Genomic DNA, 19365 nt, shown 5'->3' on the forward strand with positions numbered 1-19365 from the left:
TCCCAGCACTCCTAAGCAGGCTAGGTAGGGTTGTCGCTATATTTGGTCTGTGAGCTGTCTGAACACAGGTTAAGGAGTGATTTGAGCTCCAGAATTCAGGGGCCTTCGTTTCCTCATGAATGTGGGGGTCTTCTTAATGCTGAAGGTACTGAAACGTTTCGAAGAAGACCATACAACATCTTGGGAGGCTGGAGGAGTGCTTTTACTTGTGCCTACACTGATTCTTGAAGGAACAAAGAGACTATCAATGTAGGAAAAATGCAAGGCGAATTTTGTTTTAAGAGCTCATGACTTCGATTCATTGAGTATTCCTAGCATAAGATTTGAATAATAAGTTATGGTCTGTTTTCTGAAGTAGAGAGAAAGGAGTGACCGCGGTGACTTGCTTTGGAATGCAGACGGTCCCCAGACAACGGGCGCAATGCTCTCAATTAAATCGAGGGTCAAGCAGCCATTTGCTGGGGTGGACGGTATCATCGGAGGCGCAAAGGTGAAGCGCTGAAAGCGCGCAATAGCTTATTTATTGTTGGCGTCCCGCAGCTTCGCAGATATTCCTCAGTTTTAGGAACCCGGCTTTTGAGAGGGGCCCGTGCCGCCGCCCGCCGCTTGCGCTGGGGCCCGGCCGGCCCGCGGTTCCTCGGGCGGGGGTCGCTGGCCGCGCAGGGGCGGCCGGGGTCACGCCGGGGGAACTCGCACGCGGAGGGCAGCGCGTTTCGGGGAGCGCAGCCTGTCTGGGGGGGACCCCTGAACACTGCGGAGCGGGACCGAGCCGCGGGCCGCGCACCCGAGCGGGGCGGCCTTGGCGACCGCGGGCCCGGCAGCCCACCAGCGTCGCCACGGCAACTCGTAAAGCCTCCCGGCGCGTCCCCTCCCCCCGCCGCAAGCCCCGTTCTCGCGAGACTTGGCCGGCCCGGCGCGGCGAGGCCGAGGCGCTCCGGGCCCCTTTTCAAACCCAGCGGTAGCGGGGCCGCGGCCCGGCCACGAAATGGCGGAGAACGACAAGCCGGAGGCCGCGGCCGCCGCGCCGCAGCGCGCAGCCGAGGAGGCCGCCGCCGGTAGCCAGCCGCCGCCACAGCAACAGCCGCCACAGCAGCCGCCGCAACAGCAACAGCCGCCACAGCAGCCGCCGCAGGATGAGGAGGCGGCGGCAGCAGCGACAGCGACGGCAACCGAGAGCGGCCGGGGCAGCGCGAATGGTGTCAAAATGTGTGTGCGGGGTCGGGCCTGGGCGGGCGGGGGTGGGGGGAAGAGCGGGGGCGCGGCGGGCCCGCCTAGGCCGCGGCCGGGAAAGGCGGCCGGCCCCCACCGCCCCCACGCCCCGCCGGGCTCCTCCCCCGCCGGGGGACGGAATCGCTGCGGCGCAGCGCGGCCCGAGCGCCGAGCCCCCGGTGTGAGCTGGCGGGGGGCGGTGAGCGGGGGCCGGGGCTGAGGTGGTGGGGTAGCGAGAGAGGCATCTCCCGCCCTGCAGGGTGGGCGGAGGAGGCCGTGGCCTGGGTGTGGGGGGAGGCGAAGCTGCCCGGTGAAGTTGCGGTCACTGAGGGCTGGGCGGCTGCTCGGGGCGCCGCAGGTGTGTTGGCGGTGTGAAACCGCGCCGGCGGGCGGGAGGCCGAGCTCTCACCGCCTGCCTGGTGTGAGCCTCCGGGCTGCTCTTACGGGCTGTTGTCAGGCCAGTTCTCCCAGGAGCCGTTTCTAGAAGTGTTCTGGATCGTTTCTGGTTTTGTTTACGTTTCTAGTTCTTACCGTAGCTGTGTGTTTTGTAAAGCCTTTGAACTAATCTTTGTTTACGTGAGAATAGTAAGACAGGCCTATAGTGATTTGCTTTTTAAAAGCAAACAAACAAACCCCCCCCCCGCATACATGCACAAACTTTTCTTTTAAATAGTAACGTTATCATATATGGAATATGTAAACCATGCCTTATATAGTAGGTCTAAAAGGAACATAGTGTAAGGGAGCCAGAAGTAGCAGCTCTCTAGATCAATACCATGAATAACCTTTTATGGGTTTGGTTGTTCTTGATGTAAGACTTTGAGGGTCGTTATTCTTTGCATGAACTAGGTTTTGGCCTTATATCATTGGAATTTCAATTGTCTCTTCTAATCTTATTCACATCTTGGAGGGAAGATACATTTATAGTAGACTCACTGTTGCAGTACATCAAAGCTGTTGAGATCTGTGAAGTTTTGACATGTTCTAAGCAGCCCAGGTCTGATGCTCTTGTGTTTAGAAAATGCATGTGGGATCAAGTTCAACATAAAGCTGGAGGAATAAAGGCATACTTCATGCCTTTACTTGACTCCCTGTGAAATTCAAATTGTTTAGAAGTTACAAATTTCACGTTACCATAAACCAGCGGGTTTTTTGTCATTTTATGGGGTTTCTTTTGTTTGTTTTTTGTTTTGTTTTGTTTTTCCCCCCCTGAGCCTCGTCCTCAGCTTCCAAACTACACAAACTATGATCGAATTTTTGCAGGAATATTGTGATCATTTTGCACCTTTGAGGCATATAACATTTTATTGCCTTTTGGTGTTGCTATTGTGGAAATAATGACTTAATTTTTCTGTAACCCTCCTTCTGTCAGCAATTTTCTTCTTTTCCCTCCAGAACTAATCACAAGCGAACGAAAAATCCCAGCCATTCTGCATGATAGAAATCACAACTTTAAGTCTGAAAATAATGCAGTTATTGGTAACAGTTTCAGATCTTTCTTTTTCCCATCTTCCCCAAAACACTTGTACAAAGGATTAAACTGTCAGCATGCAGGTGAAATGTCCTACTTAAAGTATTTCACAAACCACATTTGCTTAGCACTCAGATTAAATTGGAGAGGAATCCTGGTCTCAGTCTACACCCTTCCCTGAGTTTGTTGTACTGAGCAGTGGAACTGTTCAGCACAACAAGCTAAACTGGTCTCTGTGCTTTAGAATCACATGTTGTAGACTTCTTGCATCTCTGTCTCTGCTGAGCTGATTATTTATATGGACACTTGTGAGCAGAGGAATAGACGTTTGTGTTTTAAAAAATCAGCTTTTAGGACTTTCATGTTGATTTGTGCTGCTTATTTTTTAGGCTTCTAGTTTTGTGTGTGGAAACGTTGTCTTTTGTTTCCAAAACTTTACAGAAGTTCAAAGACATTATTTTTCAAAAGCTAAAAATTGCTGTTTCTAATCAATAAGGGCATGCGTTTTTTTAAAGAAATTAACGTAGACATCTCTTTTTCAACCCTAGAAACCTGGTGATTTCATAGGTAAACATTAATCAAATGTATAAAATGATTAGTTCGTACAAAAGGTAAAGAGTAGAAATTACTGTTGTTTTTCCTCCAAGAAAAATCCAGTTCGTAGTTTCTGAGCCTGTTTTCTCTGGTCTATAGGTGACTAACGTGACATTTCTGTGAATGTATTATTTGATTGAAATTATTTTTACTATTCAAGGAGGAGGATAAGAGCTACATCCACAAAAGGATCTCTGCCTCCAGCTTGTTCACTGGCCCATGTTGGTTTTGGCAGATGAGTTTTGCAAGAAGGATTGTTTTGGGTTTTTTTTTAATTAATCCTATATTTTCGTGAGACTGGCTGTGGTCCCCAGGCTAAGTGAATGTCTTCTTGTTTCGCATCTTTAAGAGTTTATGCCAGACTCACATCCTTTGTGCTCTCTACTGGTTTGTACAGCCAGGTCTTGTAGAGCCTGTGAATTCCATATTTGAAGATGTGGTTCTTCCTGTGCGCTACATTGAGCACCCAGGGGCTGTTTCATAATCCTTTAAGCAGGAAAGAGCTTAAAAGGCTAAAGAGAATCCATTGCTCTAATCCTAAAACTCAAGGAAGAACTCAGATTTTACTAGGGCTCTCATTGGCAGGAGTTTCGCATTTGCAAATGTGACTGGATTGGAAGGAACTGATCTGACTGGAAAACCTGATGCTCTCCTCTTTCCCTCCCGGCTCCCTCCAGTTCCCTGCATTGTTCCCTCCATTTCACTTCATTACACAGCCACACAAGAATTACATTGCCACTACGGACAGGATAGTGTGGAGGAGGGATGATGCAGAGGGAAGCTGGAGAATGCTTGACCAGATAATGTGGCGTTGACTTTGAGTGTTTTAAATTTTACAAATACTTAGCCCGGAGAAGTGTCCACGCATTTCTCAGTTGCTAATCCTCTTTTAATCCACTTGTAACCACAAGGACTGTGAAGTTAGTGTCATATGAGTACTTCAAAATTTGGGAAAAAGTCGTGGGAGAAATATGGGTGCATTTGAATTTATTCCTCCCTTAAAAGTGCCTAAGCTTGAGTAGGTAATACATTTAGTTTCATGAAAGGCTACTTGCATGTGCTCTTGAGTGCAAGACTGCCACTTACTCACTGTTTTATTAATAACTAATCAGCTGAAAATAGTCATTTCAGTTAATCAGAATCAATGATCTTGCCATACGTTGTCATTGTAAAACTGACATGCCTGTTTTGGCTAACTTTACACCAGAAGCCTTCCAAAGTGTCAAAATGAGATTAAAACTAAGCCTTCTGAAATGTGGGGAAAAATTGTAAAGATAGTGATGTAATTTGAGAAGGAAGGTTCACAATCAATCACTTTTGAGAGTACTGTAGGACGTTTACTAGTAATTGGTCTAACTCGAGTGGGTAATGCTGGCTTTTAAAAATAAACATTTGTGTAAAAGTACTTTTTAAAAATTTCTCATTAGCTGCAGTGAGATTTGAACAAGACGTTGATGTATATCTTGAAGTAACATCTGTTTAGTGGATCACGTTAGTGTGGCTTTATCACTGGGTTCTTTCAGTTCAGCAGTTCACCTTTTCTAAAGTAACAAATCAGGCGCCTTGATCCTCTGTTAGCATGCTAAATCACCTTGTGAAAGTAACGCTGTGAGAGTGCTAAAGAGTTGGATATTTCATCTGATTCCATTCACAGCGTATAGTTTTATCAACGCTGAGATTTGGGCTGCTTTAGAAGAGAGGAAGCAAATTTTCCTGCATTTTCATTTAAAAATAAAGAGATTTGAAAAGAAGAGCTGCTGTTGTCACTAACTTTTTGAAAGACCGAGGGCCAGAAGCCTATTTTGTTCTTGGTGGTAATAGCTGGTGACTTAATTAGTCTTAGATACAGAGCATGTCTTAATACAGCTATTTCCTATGTGTTTAGCGAGTTTTCATATTCTAGTAGTGTTAAGCAATGAAAGAGCATGTGTTCTTAATTGAATTTTAATTTCTGTCTAAAAGCAGTCTGGCACAAATTGTGAAGAAAAAGTATTGATGTGGTAAATCAAATGTAATTTGATTTACAACCTATTAGAGGTGATTTTTATGTATTATAATTCCATTGAATGAAATATACCAAACTGTTCTGTAAGTTAGACTGTTTCAACTCTCACTTCTGTGGTGAATATCGTCTAACTTGGCCGGGTCTGATGTGAAAATTGTTGAAGCACACATCCATCCAAAGCGTGGATGCTGTAGCTTATTTTTCAGCTGAGTTGTCATATTTTGATATTTACAATAGTTTCGTAGTACCATATTGCTGAATCTTGACAGACATAATGGAAATGGAATGTAACTGAAGTAGCAAGATGCGCTTTCCTTGCTTACAGTAATGAATAAATCTATTATAATGTTATTTTTTGTTCTAGGTAAAACAATGTATTTTGGAATTAGACTGGTAACATGAAATTATTTTTCCTAATTTGAAAAGCAGCATTTGACATCCTGGGAGTTCTAATAGTGTAGGAGTTACACAGCTATTTGTAGTAGTGTAGGGTTATAATAGTCTAATGATCTAACACAAGACTAATTTTTAAATCTTTTTTTTAATGTAGGGATAATGATGAGACAGCAAAAGAAGAAAAAGCACCTGTGAAAGAGAAGTATGTTGCAAAGCCAAAGGCAATCCCTTCTCTTGGAAACAAGAATAGATTCCACCCCTATTCAAAGGACAAGAATGCAGGCACTGGAGAGAAGAAGACTGTTAATCGTAATAGAGTTTTTATTAGCAACATCCCTTATGACATGAAATGGCAAGCGATTAAAGATCTTATGAGAGAGAAAGGTAACTTATTCCTTATAATACACTTCACATAGAAAGGGGTGGAACTTAAATGCAATGTATGTGTCCTTTGAGCCACACAGATTTGATTTGACTACTTTTTTTTTTTTTTTTTGGCCTTTACTTGGTACATCTATCTCCCTTCCCCCTCTTTCATCTGAGACAATTGCATTGCAGGGTAGGATGGGTAAATGAAGTGCTTACAATCTTCTGCCATTCTAGTGTGACAGTAGAGAGTATATGCATGACCTCATGACTTCTTAATGAGATTGTGTTTCGTTTAGTTGTAGTCTTTGTAGATTTTTTTTTAAGGGCTATTGTTTTTAAGCAACACATTTGGTGTGTTAACATGAATCATAAAGGACGTCTTTCAAAAGTTGTTTTGTATTTCTTTGGTGGAATCTGGCTGTGGAATTAACTTTGTCTGCATTGTCACTACTGCCATGACTGTTTGTCTGGAGATTTGTATTAAAAGCTTGTTACTATTGTAGCAGTTCTGATAGAGTAATCTTACTACCCCAAAGGTTTTATTTTAAGTTTGGGGTAAAATAATGCTAATGTATGAATTTTGTAAAAAGTTAGTTCTGTGTTTTCCTTGAAAAAAAATTGATTCTTCAAAAGTAATGCAAAGCACACTTGGCTTTTAGGCTGTGAAAAATGCCGAAACTCCCCTTCTGTAACTGCTGGTTTATCTGTTGTAAGGTGACGTGACTATTTGATTGGTTTATTTACTGAAACTTCCTACTTTAGAAAGTGAGTGGCTTGCTGTGAAATATTGGATGTGTAAATTTGGTTATTATTGAAGGCAAACTTATGATTGAAGAAGACATTCAGGTAGAAAGTCACCTTAAAACAGGTGTTGTGAGTAGGATGATAAATGTAACACTTTCCAGTGAACGTTGACGTTTCATTTGTTAGGTTAAGGGACTGTGTCTATCTGAATTTGTTCACCAACTATATCATACTGGCCAAAATATGATCTGTAGTATGAATTAGGTTAAATATAGTTGTTTGTTTTTAGCTTTTGAGAATGTGGCTGCTGCATATTTCTGAAAATTAGCTAAATTATATAGCCATTGACAGGAGGTATGTTGGTCTGGTTTTGATTGTTGGTGAATAATAGGTGCTTCTCTGTAGAGTTGTGCACAGGGGCACAGTAAAGAAAGATGCTGGTGTTTAAATGCATTGTCTCTTGGTATTTTCCCTTTGTATGTCTTATGTAGTTGGTGAGGTTACATACGTGGAGCTGTTTAAGGATGCTGAAGGAAAATCAAGGGTAAGTGCCGTGGGCAACAATCTGCTAGAGGTTTAAAAGTTCCTCAGCAGTTTTATTTTTGTATAATACCTGTACCAGTTATTGGAAAGTAAGTTTCATTTTTACACTGATTTTCACTAAGGTAGCCCTGAGGATTTTGTATTGGAAGTAGTCTGACACTTTCATGCAACTCAGACTAGCTGGCTGTAAAGGACAAAATACTTCTGTAAATATTGACAAATGGCATTTACTTAATTCTTCTTTTTAGCCAACATCTTTGTTTTGGTACGAATCTGCTTCATATAAAGGACGTTCAATAAACCCCTGACTTGATTTAAATTTCGTTAGCGTAGTATTCTTGGGGCCAATGAGTATAAAATGTTAGCTAAGAATATACTGTTTGAAGTGCCTGATTTGACAGCTTTGCAGGGTTGGTGTTCTAAACACTGGATTTAATGTATTTGCTTTGTTAAAACTAAATGGATGGAGATGGTTGGTAGCCAATGGAGTGCCAGCAATGAGGCACTAAGAGTGAAGATTGTTAAAGCTCCTTTGTCTTCTTAAAAATAGTCAAAAGTTTGGCCAATAGTAGCTCCAAACCTGCAGTGAGAACATGAGAAATGCAGGTTTGAGTCTTAACTGAGGTTGTATCAATTGTTGTAAATGACTTTCTTTAACGCTTCTTAAAACTAAAACATGCTGTCAGCTTTGCTTTGCTTAAAGCAATCCTCAACTCTTTGCTTTATCAGAAGGATTCTGGTTCAGTCAATAAGGTCACTTTCTTACAAAGTCTCAATTATGCTAGTAATACTGAAGAGGTATGCAGACTCCTTGTTCATCATACTGGTATGCTTGATGTAGGTAGATTTGAATTTTGTAGTCAGTGGACAGCTTTCAATGACACGATGAGTATCTTGATTGGTTTTTGGTTTTGGTTTTGGGTTTTTTTCTTTCCACCCTTTTCCCCCCACCTCCTTTCCCCAGTTGTCCTTACATGGATCTGTGTGGCATTTTTCCAATTCTGGTTTGGCTCAAAGAGATTAAAAGATAATATATTCTCTTGCGTTTGAAAGGTATGTATGCTGAGAAAGTAGGAGAAATTCAGCTTGGCTACCAGTAAAGAGCATGTATTATGGATTTTGAAGCTGAAAATAACTCGAATAGTTATTTAACAGTGAGCTGGGATCTTTAACTGGAATCTTAAATACTCTGTCATGTGTGCTGACTAATGTCTTCTTTTTTTTTTTCTCTTTACATATGATGACAAATCATCATGGATGTAGGGTTGTGGGTAAGTTTCTTTTTCTGTGTGTGTAGAAACACACTATTATCCAAACATTCTGTTAATTTTAACATTTTAAACTTTATTTTAATACTCTAAATATTTTGTTCCCTCTAAGTGTGGTTGAATTCAAAGATGAAGAATTTGTTAAGAAAGCATTAGAAACTATGAACAAATATGACCTTAGTGGAAGACCCCTGAATATTAAAGAGGTATGGTTATTGCTGCTGTTTTTAATTTGAAATAGTGAGGATACTATAACTACTGAGATGACAATACAGTATTTTGAGCATCTTAGCTGTGTAATTTCCAGTTTAATTTTTTATGACATTTTCTTAATGGGTTAAAGTGCCTGTTGGCTCACAGAAGGTCTTGATACTATGCCAAGTCAACTGACGAAAAGTGTGTCCTAAAGTCAAAATAATCTAATACTGTTTTTCTTTAAAACAACTTCTTCTTCTTACCTTAGTGTTATCAGGTCTTCTCCAACCTAAATGATTCTGTTTACATTGCTTGCCCGCTTCAAAATACAATACAGAATGAGCTGAGTATCAGACTACTACACATGTGCAAAAATGGGGCTGGAAGTAGAGTACTTGTGCTGACTGGAAAGCGAAATTAATGTCAACATTTCCATTGTGTTGTAGTTTATGACAGTGTCCGATACAGTTCTTTTTGTCCTGTTACAACTTTAATAATGGTATTAATAAATAAATAAAAAAAACCTAATTAAATTAATTCAGTTCTTGGAAGAAAGTGCTAGACTGACAGTCCTTTAGATTGAAATCTTTTCTACTTGTCCATAGGCTAGGTACAGCATGTGAAGTGGCAGTGCACGCTTCCTCAACAAGTGCTTTGCCAATATGCCTCAACCCTCATCTGAAAGGACCCACCTCTAGAGGTGAGGGAATTAGGTCTCCATGCTAATTCAGTTCTTGATCCCTCTGACATGGACAAGGATATTAGTTAATAATTTTGACGGGTTTATGTAGAATTTCAAATACTATCTTTTGTTTCTTGCCAGCCCTCTTGTTGATGATTAAGTTTGCTTTATTTTTGCCCGTGTTTCAGGATCCTGAAGGTGAACATGCTCGTAGGGCATTACAGCGTGTAGGAGGACAGTTTCCAGGAGGACATGGACCTGACGTGGCACCTGGAATAATGAATTTACCACCTTCTATTCTCAATAATCCAAACATTCCTCCTGAGGTTATCAGTAACTTGCAGGCAGGCAGGCTTGGGTCCACTATTTTTGTTGCTAATGTAAGTTTAAAATTCTATTTTGTAACTGTAATATTTGATCTTTGTAAAATATCTTACATTCCGACATAATTTAGTTTTAATATAAAGAGGAAATTGGAAACGTTAGTTCACAACTAGTGTATTCAACTGAAAATGCTGGATATGTATTCAGATTTTGTACATGAAAGATACGTTAAACTCTTGAGGCTGACATGCGCTTTTAATTATTGCACAGTCATCTGTTGATTTGGAAAAATTTAAAAATCTTTTTTGCTATCTATTTACAATTGCATTTCTTCCTTTTTTTTTTAAAAAAAAAAAAAGTAAATATACACTTCAGTTTATCCTGCTAGTTACTTTAGACTAACTTAAAGTGCTATACTTCATAAGTTCTTTATTTGCCCAAAAGCCTACTATGTCTGCAAGGGCACTTGTGGGAGTACAGCTGCTCTTGACAAGAACCTATCCATTTCTTGATGTTAGTATGTTAATTGAGGTAAACTATTTATACGTAGTATAAACTGTGGGGTTTAGTCGGTGTTTATGTAGTTGGGTGCTGTGTGTGTATGCTACAAAGTCCTGGCTATTTACATTTATCGAGTATTTTGTGAAGCTGAGGAGTTACAACAGTGTAGAATATCTCTTCCAAATGTAGTGGCAGAACAGGAATGTGCACTGAAATCACTATTGTATTTCTGTGTGTAAGCTTGACTTTAAAGTTGGCTGGAAGAAACTCAAGGAGGTATTCAGCATTGCTGGAACTGTAAAGCGTGCAGACATTAAAGAAGATAAAGATGGCAAGAGTCGAGGAATGGGAACGGTTACCTTTGAACAAGCAATTGAAGCTGTTCAAGCAATATGTATCCTTGGTTTTGGAAAATAATTGGTCAAATATGATTTAGTCTTTAATGGCTTCTGATAGTGTAGTTTTGCTCATGGTGTGTATTTGCCTTGTAGCTATATGTAGGGAGTAGAGTAATACTGTGCAGATTACATTTTTAATAGTGACTGAGTTTACTGCTAGAGTCTAAAAAGGTGTTCCTCATAATGTTGAACAAGCTAAAAATATGTGGGAATATGACATGCATGAAACTGAACTCTTCTATACCTGACAGCTTGTATAGTCTCTTCTGGCCTTTGAACAGGCATTTTAAAGATTAGGTAAGGAAAGATAAGACTCCTGAAAATGGTACAGAAATAAAATAAATTGTTACAGTGATTCTTCTGAAATAATTAAATTGTCTTCTGTAGTTAGATTCCTTGACTTGCATTTCTTCAGCTATGTTCAATGGACAGTTCCTGTTCGATAGACCCATGCATGTAAAAATGGTAAGTCGCTTACGTTTCTTTCTACCTCAGAGGTCTCTGCCAAAACATTGAAAGGATCATAACGTAACATCCTTGTTTTTCACCAGGATGACAAATCAATTCCTCATGAAGATTTTCGTGTTGCAGACAGCAAAACGTCGCAATTACCTCGTGAGTGCACACTTTTTTCTATTCCTTGCGCTTAATATGTGTTGATAGAGAGTCTTGGAACAGTTTAGTAATACTTTTGCTTACTGTGGTCTCCTTATGATAACAGAAGAAAATCTTTGTTCTGGTGATGCTTATTTTTGTTTTCAAGGTGGTCTTGGTGGCATTGGTATGGGACTTGGACCAGGTGGACAGCCCATCAGTGCAACACAACTGAGCATGGGTGGTGGAATGGGGAGCATGGGTCCAGGAGGTAAATCTGCGTTCTTCATTTTAAAGTTTTACAGAGCTTTGAGTTTAAAATTGTCGTTTATGTGTTTGGAAGAATGAGACACTCTTGACAAAGCAAGCCTTATGTAGTATGCTTTTGAGATGTTAAGTGTCTCTGCATTTTTTTTTAAGTCCATCTTATCTGTCTTCTAAATAGTGTTTGTCTTTTTGGTTTAAAGGTATGGGCATAGATGGTCCAGGATTTGGCGGAATGAATAGAATGGGAGGCGGTACGTGCAATGAAGTTCTTTATGTTAAGTAATTTTTTTATATTGTATAGAAAACACTCTTCCTTATTTTACAGGACTTGCTGGATTTCGTGGAATGGAAGGAATGCCTAATATGGGAGGATTTGGAGTCAACCGTATGGGAGGTAGGCGAACGCTGTTCCCATACACTTATTAAGTTTGCTAATACTTATTTATTGAAAGATCTTTCTTTAGGATGGGTAATGCAGATGAGTTCAAAGGAAATACAGCCAGTGGCATGAATGAAGGCATAGGAACTGGCCTGGGAGATGTATACAACAGAATATTTTTGGTTTTTTGCTTTGTTCTCTACAGAAATGTTCCGTGGTGGAATGGGAGGAAACATGGACAGAGATTTTGGTCGTAGTGACATGGCATTGAACCGTGGTTTTGGAGATTCTTTTGGAAGGATGGGTATGGTAACTTAAATTTCCTGTGGCAAATGGTAGCATAGCATTGGAGGAGTTATACTAGAAGTAGAGGAGACCTGGTTTCATTTGGTCATCTTCCTCTGTCCCCTCTCCCTAGTCATTACTATGAGGATGTATTCTGCGTGTTTATTACAGCCATCACTTAGGACGGAGGTTAAACTGTGGTGGTTTGTTTTTTTTTTTCCATCTGTAAAATATAAACAAAACAGATTTGAGGAAAGCATTGAGCTTCATACTGTTAATTTTGTGAGTTAAGTCTTTTGCATATTAAAGTATACCACCTTTGTGACTTCCAGGAGCCTGCTTTTGCAAATGCATGCTGGAAGACACTATTTACAGCAAAACGGGTAGCATTGAAAAGGAACGGTGAATTTTGGTGCCCTCTGTTTTCTGCCTACCTTCTGAGCTCAAGCAGCTCAGAATGAGTTTTATTGACCTCTTCTGTTACTGAGCCAGCTTTGTTTTGTTCATAGATGATGTCTATGATGTTGACAGAGTTAATTTTGTTACTTTTGAGTTCTCTCAAATGAGATACTTTTCTATCTTAAGAGGCCTGGAATTGTTTTACAGTAGAGCCTTCTTGCACTTTGTTACTGTACTGTTACCCGGATAAATGTGTTATAGGAGACAGGTTTTCTTCCCTCTCCTTCCTGTTTTTCTCACTTTGCTCCTCCCTTAATTTTCCACTGTGAAAGAGGAGAGCTACTAAGAGCACAAGGTTCATCTGTTCTAAAAGTTGAATTTTTTTTTTCTTTCCTTTTTTTTTTTTTTCCTTAATTTGGGCAAGTCATAACAAAGGGTAACTTGTGTGCTTCTCTTCAAGCGCTGGTAGCTGTGTAGAAGTGATAAGAACTTAATAAACTTGTCAGTTGAGTTAGTCTTGATGTCTTGGAGTTAATGTCTTAGAAATCAAGTGTGTGCTTTCACTGTCTACTTGAAACATATGATAAACATCTGTTTCCTATGTGAAAATCCAAAGCCACTTCAGTTATAACTGTTCATGCCGTAGACTTCTGAGTCTTCTGGTAACACGCATCGGTTTTGAAATAGATGACCGTGGCCACTGTGAAAAACTGATGTGGGAATCATTCATTCAGTAGATGCAGCAAGCATCAACTTAGAACCTGTCAGCAATCTTGCCATTTAAATACTGTTCTGAGAACCAGGATAAGAGTTTCCCAACTTATCCTTAAATTACGGAAGGAAATTGTAGCGATTTAAAAATAGAATAGTTAATAGATATTGTGTTTAATCGGGGAAGACCCTATTGTATGCCTGTTAAAATATTTAGGTTAATGGTACCTTAAAAGGAAATGCTGTGAATACATTTGGCTTTAGTACTCTGCCAGTTTCAAGGAGGCCAACTTCAAACAGGCCTTGATTGGGCTATGGCATCAATTAATTAAAATAAGGATTTGCAGCAGAATTGTTGGAATTGCCATTTAAATTGCCAAAATCTTGAACTCTTCAAAAAAACAAAGGTCTGTCAGAGAACATCTCCAAGAATATAACTTTTTGTTGGTGAAAAGCGAGTGGGGAAAAAAGTGCGGGTAAAGGATGTCACTGAGGTCAGAAAGAGCTGAAATCTTGCTTATTAGGATTATTTGAGCTTTCAGATTTTTTTTTTTTTAAGTGCATCTTAGAATGTTGGGGAGACTTTTTTTCTTTTTGGTTTTGAAAGAGAGTGGGTGTAACTGGGGGATGCACTCACAAACAACTAAGGTTTGTTAGCTCTGGAAAAGTGCGGACTTCTTTTCTTCACAGTTCTCTTGAAGGGCAAAAACCAGTCATGTTGACGGCAATATCAAAATTTGACTTTGTGTTTCATTGCAAGACCTCCTCTGGCTTAATGAATAATTATTAAGAACTTCCTCATGTGCAAACTGTTGGCTGAAGTACTGGGAGTAATACTGCTGGAGTTGAAAATTGGTAGGTTTTTTTTAACAGGCTAGTCCATATTTTTTGAGGTCTTCGTATGGCTATGATAGCCTGCTGTCTGAGAGGAGACAAATACTTCCCACAAGAGACTGACAGGGAACAATTGTTGCTGTTTTGAACTGTGTGAAGAAAACTAATCTAATGGTGGAAGGCTCAGCAGTGACCTTTTTTAGATATTAAAACAATGGTGTCTAGCCTAAAGATGACAGTTAGTGATCTATTTCGCTATAAGTAAAACCTGAGCTGTTTCTTTTAGGTATGAAAATCAAGCAAGCAAAAAGCAGCTGACAGTTCAACTCTGTTCTGTGGTGACAGGAATGTAGTTCTCCTGAGTTTTTGCAATTCTAGAAGCTCCTGTGGGATTACTTTCCTGAATATTAGCACTTAAATGAAACAAATTATTTTTACCCCACTCTGGAATCAGTCTCTGATACCATTTTGGAGATTCCATAGTTCTGCCGAATTAATAAGTATCAATTCACTTTTTCTCCCTTTTTCCCCACTGAATTCTATCAATTCGCTCTTCATATGCAGTAAAGACAGACATTGGGAGAGCTGCTCCTAGCTTTTGCATCGGTTTCTTAAAAATGGAAGAAACTAGGGCATTTCTGTCCTATGAAGCTCAAGTAAGAGGAACCCTTCAGTTTTGAGGCTGTTCTTCCCAGTGTGGGAAATGGCTTCTTTAGTTTTAAGACGTTTGTGCTGCTGGCAGGCTGTCGGAGGGGAGAAAAGCTTGAAAGAAATCAGAGCAGCTTAAATCCCATAATAGAGAAGGAGGAACTAATACTTCTTTGATATTTCCTATTTCATTTGAATAATAAAGGCACTGGTTAAAGTGTTCTGTAGGAAGGAATTGCCAGGTAACATTGAGGTCAGTGCTCTCCATCAGCGTGTGCTTTGTTGTTGTTGTCGTCACTAAGTGGTGGTTTCAGTGTATGTCACTTTATTATTTCTTTTTCCCTGTTTAGGTGGTGCAATGATTGGTGTTTTTGCAGGAGGAATGGGAGCGCCTAGCATGGGCCCAGTAAGATCTGGAATGAGTAGGTTAACTTGTTTCAATAGAACGTAAATGCATAGGCAATGTTATGATACAGTGTACGTGTACTTGTATCGGAGGATTTGGTTGTAGTGTAGAGTCTTGCCAGTGTTGAAAGAAGTAGAATTCTGTTGTGTATGACTGCAAGTCTAATAGTTTTTATTGCTGTTTTGTTGAGGTAAAAGCAGAGGAAAACTTGCTAATACAGTCTTTCCTTTAATCTTGGTTTTGAAATGGTTTTAACTTCTGGTTTGGAGGGAGAAGTGATTCAAGTAAACTTGTGTTCAAGAAAAAAAGAGAAATGCTCACAGTTATGTGTGTGAACTTCATGAAACTGAACTTCAGTAATCTCTCATCATTGAAATAAAAAATCAGCCTTGAATTTCAGATTATCTCTCAGTTTAATTTTGTGCAGAGCTCCAATAATGAGTTTGTCTTAACAGCAAATGTCTGAGTTCCTCAGGCTAGAGCAGATGAGAAACTAAAATCTTGCTAGTGGCAATCGAGAGGCATAAAGCTTAAAGAGAAGGTCCCTCATGAATGATCTTGATGGTTTTGCTTTACATTTTTTAATTAGGAATCCAGAAAGATTATAATAGGATATTTGAATGCCATTGATCTTAGTTCTCTATGTAATATACATTAATATATTTCACTGCGTATGTCATAGGAAAGTCCATGCTTTTCACAATACTTGCAGTAACATCTGTTCTCTGCAAAATATGCTTTCTCTAGAAGATTGTGTCATTAAGTGTGGCTGCATTAAGTAAAGCTGAATGTGAATGCAGGAAGCAAAATAAACAGTAGTGTGTATGATCAAATTATCTGTATCTGAACATTGCCACAGTTACTTACTTGATCTTTTTGGTACAGGGTATGAGATTTTTATTAATTAAACTGGACAGCCTTTAAATCTTGATTCTTTACTTGTGTTCAACATTTTACTACGTTATATGGTGTGACTAATAGCTGATGCAGTTTTTTACTTTTATTCTAGAACTGACACTTTTTATCTTCTAACACTTTGACTTCAAATACTAGCCATGCTGTTAGATAAATCGCTGTGCACGTATGGAGTTATGCTTTGTATTACAGCAGTTTTATAACGTTCTTTTTCTCCTGACACAAAAGAGTTTATTTGCTTTATTTTATTTTTTTACAAAATACTTGTGTATTTATTACTAGAAAGAGATTTATATTTTATCCTCCTTTTCTTTCTCTGTGTAGGTGGTGGAATGGGTGGTATGAACAGTATGGCTGGAGGAATGGGAATGGGGATGGATCGGATGAGTTCTGGTTTTGATCGAATGGGACCAGCTATGGGTGGAGGCCTGGACAGGAACATCGATATCGATCGAGGATTTGTGCCTGGCCCAATGGGAAGTGGCATGAGAGAGAGATTAGGCTCTAAAGGCAACCAGATATTTGTGAGAAATGTAAGCATTTGAAAACATAGACACCACGAGCTTATTTTGTGTGCACGTTTGACGACATGCCCTTTCTTTTTATAGTATTTTGCTATTAATAATGCTTTTTTTATTCTAGCTTCCTTTTGACTTGACCTGGCAGAAGCTAAAGGAGAAATTCAGTCAATGTGGTACGTATATGAATCTTATCCCTGCTCAGCTCCATCGACTTGATGTTTATGTGGTGTTTGTTAGATAAGGACAGGAAGACAAGGTTGTTGCTTTATCCTGGAGAGTCTGGATAGCCTACTCTTTCTTCCTTCTCCCACCTTTCCTGAGTTACATAAATAATTTTTAGGCATATCATAACACAGGAGACCAAGGTACAGTATGGGCTATGTTGGCTCTGGGTGCTCATCTGCTATAAACTGTAACTCATTCCATTAATAAAATTGCTCTTTGAGCTTTTTGCTCTTGAAGCAGCTATTATGTATCCTCTGGCCAAAACAGTGTATGTGATGTAGCATCTAGTTTGAGACAAATGCATACAGGGGCCTGGGCCTGTCCAGGTTATGCATTACTCCAGAAATGGTGCTGCATCAAATCAGAGTTAGTAATTTTGCAAAGGTAGCAGAATTGGGGGTTTTGTGCAAGTAGATAATCCTGATTAGCATATTTGCAGGCTGTGATGCTTCCCCTTTATGTTAAGAAATAAAGGCCCTTTTTATGTAAGGTGAAGCATTGCTAGAAATATCCAGTCGTTCTGTTTATCTAATTCAGAAAAGTTGTCTTTTCACGGAAGTGAATGAAAAATGAAGCTCGGGTGTAGAAATACATGTTTGTTTTGTTCAGAAAATGCACTTTTGGAATGGAAAGCATTAACTGAATTACAGAATGGCTTTTCTTATTTTGGAGAGACGGAAAAGACAAATAATTTAAAAACATACTACTGATACCTAGGGCAGTCTTCATACAGCTATTTGCAGATTTGATATAAATTAGAACTTGCAGTTCAACTATGAAATATTTTCAGGTGTTCAAATTTTTTTTTTTGTAGCCGGAGGTTGTAGCAAAACAGGTTGGTTTGTTTTGTTTGTTGGGGTTTGTTTTTTTTTTTTTTTAGTCTTAACTGCCTGGGTGGCTTTCAGGTAGTTCAGAATTTATTTTTTCATAACTCCTCTGCAACTAACAGATGTAGTAATTATGTTGATTGTTTTTAAGAATTATAAGCAGAAATACAAGCAACAGACTGTATACCTGCCAGTATTGTAAGGAAATACAAAGATCATGTCTCCATATGTTCAGTTTCTTTCAGTGAAAGGCCAGTCTTCTATTATATGATGTTTAAAAATAAAAGGCTATGTATTTTAGGGAAAAGTTTCTTGTTCCTAGTGGCATGTGAGGACTCAGGAGTGGTGTGCTACAACATACCACAAGCAAAAACTCGTTAGCTCCAGGCATTGCACATCTGAGGTACCAAGACATCTACATAAAAATGTTGCCTCATGAGTTGAGTGTCCAACCTCAAGAAAACACTGCAGGAATTGAATAGTGCATGCTATTTTCCCACCACCCCTAACCTGGTAACTGTACAGTTTTTTACTCTGCTGCTTATTTACAAATTTGCTTGATTGTTGTGATTGCGTGGTATGTTGCTGTGACGAACATGGCGGACTGGATTGAACTATAATTCAGTTAACACCTGTCAGTAGTCACACTTCTGGCGGTGTCCGTAAATGAAACACAAAACTTTCCCTTAGCCTTGTAGGGCACTTTGTTTCAAACTTGAGGTTAAATACAGGCATTCTTCATCTTATGCTAGTGTGAAGGAAAGATTTGGAACAGTGGACCTTAATTTTGGTTCTTCACTATTGTTTTGACCTGTGTCACCTTCCCTGAATGAGTGAATATGCATCAGTTTGAAAGTGCTAATTTCATATGTCTCCCTAGATCATATTGAAAAATGCTTTCTTTATCACTTCTGATGAGTTCTTTAAGTTGTTAGTGCACTGAAGACTTGAAATAACTGCTGTTTAACTTATTTATTCAGGTCATGTAATGTTTGCAGAAATAAAAATGGAGAATGGAAAATCAAAGGGCTGTGGAACAGTCAGATTTGACTCACCAGAATCTGCTGAAAAGGCCTGTAGGATAATGAACGGCATAAAAATCAGTGGCAGAGAAATTGATGTACGCTTGGATCGCAATGCATAATTTAAAACTGTGTGTTCAGGAACATTCCTATGTCTGTTTAGCTTCTCTATCCTAGTAAGTCATTTTTAGTAACATTGTATGCTTACAAAAGCTGTAAAAAGGAACTTTTAAATCCCACCAGCCTTTAACAGTATAGTGTTTAATATACTGTGATACTTGTTAACTGAATCTTACTATGTTTGGTTTTTAAAGACAATTTGCCTGATTTTTGTTGTTTTTTTAGAGGCACTGAGCACCTGCAGGTCCCTGTAGACCGTGGAAGCTTTGGATGCTCAGCGCCTTTGGAAAATTAGGCCAAGTGTCTCTAGTCATTCAGTTTAAATGAATGGTTATACTGTTTTTAATAAAATAAGCCATTTTCTCTGTTAATCTCAAGATTGCATAGTGGGATTTGTTTAGTGTTTTCTGATATTTTTTTTTTCCCCAGCGTGTATCAACATTGTAATGTAAAAACTAGATGTCTTTTTTTTTTTTTTTCAGAATTTTGGTTTTATATGTGCGTTGTAGTCAC

The 19365-nt window shown here is 39.4% G+C and overlaps 1 protein-coding gene across 1 annotated transcript; it reads left to right on the forward strand.

Annotated features, from left to right (window-relative positions):
* The first annotated feature begins 985 nt into the window (after positions 1-985).
* Positions 986-19223, forward strand: MYEF2 (myelin expression factor 2). Its single transcript, XM_086471855.1, has 17 exons — positions 986-1206; positions 5830-6059; positions 7280-7332; positions 8595-8602; positions 8712-8805; positions 9665-9856; positions 10542-10695; positions 11115-11164; positions 11251-11314; positions 11463-11564; positions 11761-11811; positions 11886-11954; positions 12145-12243; positions 15167-15238; positions 16462-16670; positions 16780-16831; positions 18691-19223. The coding sequence occupies exons 1-17, from the start codon at positions 986-988 to the stop codon at positions 18852-18854; spliced, it is 1884 nt and encodes a 627-aa protein (XP_086327981.1). The 3' UTR covers positions 18855-19223.
* The last annotated feature ends 142 nt before the right edge of the window (positions 19224-19365 follow it).

Source organism: Leptosomus discolor, chromosome 11 (assembly GCF_034619465.1).
Source record: "Leptosomus discolor isolate bLepDis1 chromosome 11, bLepDis1.hap2, whole genome shotgun sequence".
NCBI classification, from domain to species: domain Eukaryota; kingdom Metazoa; phylum Chordata; class Aves; order Leptosomiformes; family Leptosomidae; genus Leptosomus; species Leptosomus discolor.